This window comes from Fukomys damarensis, unplaced genomic scaffold (genome assembly GCF_012274545.1).
Source record: "Fukomys damarensis isolate Sample0158 unplaced genomic scaffold, DMR_v1.0_HiC HiC_scaffold_9, whole genome shotgun sequence".
Classification (NCBI taxonomy): Eukaryota; Metazoa; Chordata; class Mammalia; order Rodentia; family Bathyergidae; genus Fukomys; species Fukomys damarensis.
In genome coordinates, this window is record NW_022900921.1 from 5,094,012 (window position 1) to 5,102,035 (window position 8,024).

At 37.6% G+C, this 8,024-nt stretch overlaps 1 protein-coding gene across 1 annotated transcript in view; it reads right to left on the bottom strand.

The window, feature by feature from the left end:
• Positions 1 to 2,645: 2,645 nt before the first annotated feature.
• Positions 2,646 to 8,024, bottom strand: part of LOC117285366 (cyclin-dependent kinase-like 3) — a 10,209-nt gene continuing 4,830 nt past the window's right edge. Inside the window, exons 3-4 of the mRNA XM_033761570.1 lie at positions 7,206 to 7,303; positions 2,646 to 2,787 (exon numbers count right to left, since the gene is read on the bottom strand). Of these exons, the coding sequence (XP_033617461.1) occupies positions 2,746 to 2,787; positions 7,206 to 7,303 (140 nt within the window). The 3' untranslated portion in view covers positions 2,646 to 2,745. The remainder of the gene's footprint in view (positions 2,788 to 7,205; positions 7,304 to 8,024) is intronic.

The window sequence follows — 8,024 nt, forward strand, 5'->3', positions numbered from 1 at the left end:
ATTTTTTTCCCCATTCCCCTGCCCCCCTTCAACCCTTCCACTCCTTCCTATTTACAAAGACTTCATTTCTTTTTTTCCCCCTCATATTTACTGCTTTCTCCTCCCCCTTGCCCTTCCCTTTTCCCTTTGAACCTTTTCTTCCTATTTCATATTATCTATTACACCTTTTAATCCTTAATGTGTAATATATATCTTTTTTTTTGAACTGGGGATTGAACTCAGGACTTGCAATTATGAGGCTGGCATGGAATGTAATATATATCTCCATAACACTGAAATAATGATCAAAAAATATATGGACAGGCTACTACTCACATAATAAGTATGGAAAGAAGGTATAACTCACTGGTAGAGTATTTGTCTACCACATACAAGGACCTGGGTTCAATCCCTAGCGTGGCTAAATAAACAAAGTACAATAAGGGGACAAAATGTTGTCCTCATAACAACTCTGTCATGGTTTGTGTCAAGATGTCCTCCAAAGCCTCAAGTGGTCATAGGTGGGGCTTTTCGGAGGTGGCTGCATCTTGAGGATGTGATGCTCGGATCAAGGGTGTGTGATTACTAGATTAGTCCACTGATTGGTTTGGCATAGTTCTTGGAATGTATAATGGGAAGGACCTCACACCTTCCTTGGTGTGAATGCTACCCACCCTAAGGGCAGGTAGCCTGAATAAAATATAGGACAGAAAGAGGGCTGCTGTAGTTACTTCCTTCTTGCTTCCTTGCTACTTTGCTGCTTTGTGGCCTTCCTGTCTGCTGCCTGCCATGAACTGTTTCTCTTCTTTGATTCCCCCCTCACAGGTCACCCTGCCTTGGAGCCAACTATGAACCGAAACTCTGCAAACTGTGAGCCAAATAAACCTTTTCTCCTTTAACTTTGGGTGTTCGGTACTTTGTCTCAACAACAAGAAAAGTAACTAAAACATCAAATAATAATCCAGGAGCAATATATATAAAATAGGGCTATAATTTCAGTGATTATTCTAAAAGTTCTTCCAAAATTCTTAGGCTAAATATCACTGTGTTACTCAACATGGCTCCATTATTCACAACAGTGACTCTCTTTCAAAAGCTCTTTAGGGCCAGGGATTTAGCTCAGTGGCACCATGCCTGCCTCGCAAGCACAAGGTCCTGAGTTCAGTCCCCAGTACCAAAAAAAAAAAGTTCTTTAGCTGAATTTCTAGCTCCGATCATGATGGCATAAAGGATTTTGCCCTATCTCAAACAGTAAGAAAACTTGACAAAATATTTTTAAAAGTGTTGGACAAAAGATAGCAGATAAAGGTCAGTTTCATCAGAAATATAATAATCCTAAACATATGTATACATAATAACAGCATCAAAACACATAATGCAACAACTGATCAAACTGAAAGGAGAAACAGATAAATTTACAATTATAGCTGAAGATTCAATACTGATACTACAAGGAGACTAAAGATCAGTGAGGATATGAGACCTAAATCATCTATTGACCAACTTAATCTAATTAGAGCACTACAGCCACCTTCAGCAACCACACATCACCTTCAAGGGTGAATATTTACTAGGGTACAGTATGTGCTGGAATACAAAATCAGCCTCAATGGGTTTAGAGAGTTTGAAATAAAACAATATATTCTCAAACCACACTGGAATTAAATTAATAATCAGTATCAGTATGTTATTTGGAATAGCCCCAAATAGTTGGTAAGTAAACAATAGACTTCTAAATAAATGAGTCAAAGAGGAAATCAAAAGGAGAATTAGGGGGCCAGGGATTTAGCTCAATGGTTCCACCATCTGCCTCACAAAATCAAGGACCCGAGTTCAATCCAGTACCACAAAAACAAAAAACAAAAACTCCCTCCCTCACACCCCAGAGGTAGGGCCATGTGGCTGTCTGCCTGGATTTACTATCATGTAACAAAAAAAAAAAAAAAAAAAAAAAACAACACCAAACAAACAAAAGAATTAGGGAACAGTTTACTGACTGTTGTGATAATTATTAAATTTGTGGATCGGAGGAAAATTTAAAGCTTTAAATGTTCATCTTAGGAAAGAAAAGCCTCAGGCCAGGGATTTAGCTCAGTGGCACTGCACCAGCTTCACAAGTACATTGTCCTGAGTTCGATCCCTTGTACTTTAAAAGAGAAAAAGAAAAGCCTCAAACCAATGACCTCAGCCTCCACCTTTAGAAGTTAATTCCACAATTAAAAAAAGGAAGAAATAGAAAACAAACAATTGAAATAATCAGGATATACAAATGCACAAATTAAAACAGACAATGGGCAGACTTATCCCTGTTGACCCTAACATTTGGAACAACCCTTAATTTCTCTGGAAGTGGTTAATTGCTAATCTACAAAATTATACTATATATAATAACTTCAGTTATTCTAATCAAAATTTTTGGAAATGAAGAGATCACAGATCATAATAAATTTTATTTTATTTTTTGTGTTTCTGTGTATTTAGTAAACACAAAACCAGAGAGAATCCTGAGAAGATGCCAACTAAGACAATTTTATTACTTTTTGAAGAATAGAAGAATCCAGAACTTTGGTATGTTCTGGCTTAAATAGCCCTCCAAAATTCATGCTCTGGAAACTTCATCCTCGAACTCATCTGTTAGTATTACTGGGAAGGCAGAGCCTGTGGGAGGTAACTGGGGTGAGACAAGGCCATGAGGTGAGACCACCACGAAGGCAGCAGCAGCTTCGTCAGAAGAGAGGCTGGAGTTAGCATGTGTGTTCTGTGAAATCAGAAAAGTCTGCATCTCACAAAAGGCACTGTCAGATGGAACTAAAAATGCAGACAAATGTTTAAAGGGTCAAAGGAATTTAATTAATATGTGAGTACCACAATTTTAGACATTTCCTAAATATTATAAATGTTTTCACTGGTGGCCAACCGAACATGTTTCTTATCATGTAATGGTAATAGCAGATTTTAAAACAACAGATCAGATACTTCAGGAAGAACTCACTTCGGGAAGCCTGGGCACCCTAGGAGATAATTGACTTTTGAAGCTGTGACTCTCACAGGGCAGAAATCATTGTAACTACAGTGTCTGTTGGGGGACAGGATGTGTTGTTCCCCACTCAGTCATCTCTGCAAGTAAAGAAGCAGGCGTGGAAGGATGATTCCATAGCGTAACGAAGGCACCGCAAACAGAGCGGGTTAGAAGATAGAAGAATAGTCAGATTTTTCTAAGAGAACAAAAACACAGGGGCTACTTAATGCAGACAGGATGGCTGGCTGTCGGCAGTGGCTCACATCACATTTTATTGTATATAAGATAAAGAGATGTCTTTTTATATCCTTAAGATTAACTAAAGGGAAAGACCACCCCCAAAAAAATTTCTCTAAATTTTTCCCCCTCACAATGGCCATTTCCACCCTAATATTAGAAACCACACTAGTAAGAACAAGGAAGAAGAATGTAAATACCTGCACTGCCAAAACCTTGACTGCCAATCAGTCTTAAATTACATGCAAACTACTAAATGATAAGCATGCTTCTCATGCCAGACTTGCGACAAGACTGGATTCACTCTCCATTCTTTTAAACAATCTCACAGCCAGGTTCGATGCTGTTCCAAAATGTTCAGTGTGGAACCAAACCCATGCTTCATGGTTACCAGGAACCGTGTTTGCTCAGAAATAGGTAGTTCTCCCAGATTTTGGGATCTCACTTTATTACATATTTAGAAACTTTTCCTTCTGTAATTATAAAGCTCTGAACCAAAGAATGACCACTAATCAGACATGTCCTGAAATAATAGATGATCAAATAAAATTACATGCCTTAATGTAAGCTGCAGTTTTATAAGAGTATACCAGCCCACAGCTTTTATAAATTAATGTTCAAATTAAGAATATAGCTGGGCGTGGTGGCACACGCCTGTAATCCCAGCACTCGGAAGGCTGAGGCAGGACGATCACTGTGAGTTCGAGACCAGCCTGGGCTACATGGTGAGTTCCTGGTCAGTCTCCACTACATAGTAAGACCCTGTCTCAAAATACAAACAAACAAACAAACAAAAAACCCCAAAGAATGTGAATAATTTACAGATTATAAACTTTATAACAAATGTAGCCAAATACAGTATACACATAACTAGACAGGATCAAGGATATATCTGTATGATTTTCCTAGCCAGGACTTTTGGATATTAATAACATTTTCATTAATTAGTTAATAATTAATTAATAGCTTAATAAAAAGGACTTTTAAAAATACCATGATTCTGGGATTCCCTGAAATTTTAGCTGCTATATTTTTTACTCCACATCTGAGAGGTTCTTCCTTTCATTATAGAAACACAAAAGAAACAGGAACTTAATTGGGGATACGGTGAATCTTTGGCCAAGGAAATACATGCAGTGGTAAAATACCTGTACTTTGTACTGGGCTTTTTTTTTTGTTTTTTTTTTTGTTTTTTTTTTGTACCAGGGATCGAAGTTGGGTCCTTGTGCTTGCAAGCAGGCAGCAGAACCACTGAGCTAAATCCCTGGCCCACTGGGCATTTTTTTAATATAAAGTATAGAGAGACTACATAGCAAAGGGCTTCTCATCATCATCATTAAACAGAGGGCGGCCTTTGTAAGAATTCTGTTTTCTCTTTTACTCATTCACAATAATTTAGGGTTTCTCTCTGGTCACAGAGCCTCTTCAATGTGTCATAAACTACTTCAATATACTTTTTTTTGGGGGGAGAGGGACAGGGTCTCACTATTCAGGCTGATCTTGAACTCAATATGTATCCCAGGCTGGCCTCAAACCCAAGGGGGTCCTCCTGCCTCAGCCTCCCTGGTACTAGGATTACAGGCACGCACCATCATGCCCAGCTAACTTCAATATACATTTAAGACGCCTAACAGAGGGCTGGGGATTTAGCTCAGTGGTTCTACCACCTGCCTCACAAGCAGAAGAATCCAAGTTCGATTCCCGGTACAAAAAAATAAAATTCCCATAATGCCTGACAGAATTTAATGTACATCTAGGAAGTGTGTTAATATAATTAGGTAATTCAAAAAATGTATCAATGTTAGAGCCAAGAATAGGACAAGCAAGTTGCTATTTCATATCTTAAACTTTTATTTGGGAATATTGGGGAATCTAACCTATGTTATGTTTTCACAAACACATCCTTCCAGGGCTGAGAATTTAGTTCAGTGGCACCTGTGACTGCCTTGCAAGCACAAGGTCCTGAGTTTGATCCCCGGTACCAAAAGACAAAAAATTTAAAAAAAAACATACACATCCTATTCTTTTGTACTCTAAAATAAACTATAGACTAAAAATTTAGGGAAGATTCTTATTCTGACCTTAACTTATTAAAAGTGTTTGACCAGCCTTCTGTGCTATTCAGTCAGTTGTCAAAACTACAACCAACACAATTTCAAGGTGGGTTTTTTTTTCCCTTGAAGTACTTGGGTTTGAACGCAGGACTTTGAATATGCTAGGCAAGTGATCTACCACTGAATTACACCCCAGCCCAACTTCTACATATTTCTAACAATTACAACTTGTTTCAAGATCACTCCTTTTAAAAAGCCATCTTGTCAGGAGCTGTATATCACATGATCAAGAAAGAGTTTCCCTTTCCTATTTACTTACTTATCCTAAAAATGACAAAACCGCTGTAAGAATTCCTTTTTTTTCTACATTGGAATGTAGTTTTAGCTTGTGGGGCCTCTCACAGCAGGATAAATACCTGTGGAGCATGATTAGCCAGCCCAGGCTCAAGAGCTCTAACTACCCCCACCATTCAAAATGCAAACACGGCCTACTGTGACACGTGGCCACACAGCATGGGCTCTTAAAGGTTACTTTGTTACTTTTAAGTGAACTAAAAGATGGATGGCTTTTGCGTGCTCTAATACTTCTTTTCTGCAACATGGATTGTGGGGTTCTTAACAAGTTCTAGGCCAAGACTAAAGTATCGGCTTAAATGTCACGAGGAACATACCGGTCCATCTAACAGTATTGGATAACTCTTGGAGCCAAGCGCTGTAAAGACTCAGTAGCCTGTATTTTCTGTTCAAAGGCCTTCTTACATAGTTTCAGATATGTTTTTCTATATTTTTAATTTACCTAAATTTCCTTAAAAGGTATGTACAAGTTTATAATACATAAAAATGTAGTCAACTTCACTTTTTAAAATGAATATAATGAAGTTGATTAATTGTGCGTGTACACACACACACACACACACACACACACACACAGATGGTCTCTTAGGGAGGCCACTTACATGATTTAATTCAGTGGGTGCTCAGCACAGTCTCACTCCATAAAAGAGTACCTTTAGTGGCTATTCATTTGTCCATTGAAGGCTTCAGTATTTCAAAATAAAATTCAAGAACCCCTCTGGGTATATAGAAGTTAGGGGTATTTCAACAAGATCACCTGACAGCTAACTGAGAGCAAATATTTCTAAAAATGGGACAGCAGTGATAGATGGGAACAAACTGGAGAGAAAACAAAAGGGAAGAAGCTAAAGATGAACCCACACGTTCTTCTGGTCAATAGAACCAGATTTTTTTCTTTGTACCAGGGATCAAACTTAGGACGTTGCACTTGCAAAGCAGGTGACGGCACCGCTGAGCTAAATCCCCAGCCTGTACATAACTAGATGTTTTTACCACTATTCATCTTCACTGTATGAACTATTTGCCCGATGTTTGATAATACACGTAACAGAGTCATTATTTTCCCTGCAGACTGTATTTGTGGGATATTTACTACCCAAAAAACTAACTTTGAGAAACTGTCAGTAATTGAGAGCTGAGCATTGTGGTAACATGCCTGTAATCCCAGTATTCCGAGAGGCTGAGGCAGGAAGAGCACCATGCGTTCAAGATCAGCTTAGACAATTCAGAAACTTAGTGAAAGCCCCATCTTAAAATGAAGGGGAAAAAAGGGCTGAGGATACAGCTCAGTGTGAAAGCAATGTGTTCAATCCCCAGGACCACAAGAAATTAAAAAGGAGAGGTGAAGAGAGGGGAGGGGAGCAGAGGAGGGAAACAAAGGACAGAAGGGAAGACTTTTAATGATTGATTATTCTAGGAAAATATAGATCTGCGTCTAGATTTCAAAGGTTCCAGAATTTTGAATTTTTATGTAGCTTCCCAATAATAACAACTTAATTTATACACTGAGTCAGGGACTCAAAACAACATCCCTAAGTAAAAGTTATAAACAAAAGCTTTACCTCTTGTTTTTCTTGATTTTGATCCATATTAAGCAAAGCTGGTATTTTAGACGAATCTGTTTTCTTTGATTCCCTCTTCAGCACTTTCATTGGTTTAACTTTTGAAAAAAATATATAAAACAATGAAAATCTGTTATTCCTGTGTTGAAATTTTACTTTCCTCTTCAAGAATTTCAAATGGAAATTCTAAAACCCACTAGTCAGTTTCTTAGCTTATTATAAAGAAAATGAATAAATCATGAGCTGTAGTAGTAAAATAAGGCAAATCACTTATTTTACAAATAGTCTGCCAAATATTAAAATAGGCATTTATTTTTATTCTGACTATAACTGTTAAAATTCCTCTTGAACTATTCAAGTACTACAGTCTTGCTATTTTATCATATTTGCACAAGATGTCACTATTCTTCAAAGAAACTTAAGAATACTTATGTCCTTGGGCAAAAAATGAGTTAAGATAAATCTTAGAGTTAAGATTAGATAAATCTGAAATTAATAAATTTAATCTACCAAATCCTTGGGTGCTCAAAGCACATATGCCATCCCAGGAAATATCTGGATATAATCATGGAGAAACGAAGGAAGATGATTTCTTCCATGTCAGTTACTGAGAGCCAAAATCACTTTTCTCAAAACACCACCTAATGGGGCAACTCACTTTCCAGTCCCCCTTCTGTCTCTCTTAGACAGAAGCTATCTTTCTCTCAATAAATTTTTTCCTATTCTTATCCTCAGTTGCTCTTAGAGTTCATTCCTTTTTTTTTTTTTTTTTTTTTTTTTTTTTTGTTTCTGGTGACAAAACTTAGCACTCAGCTTGGG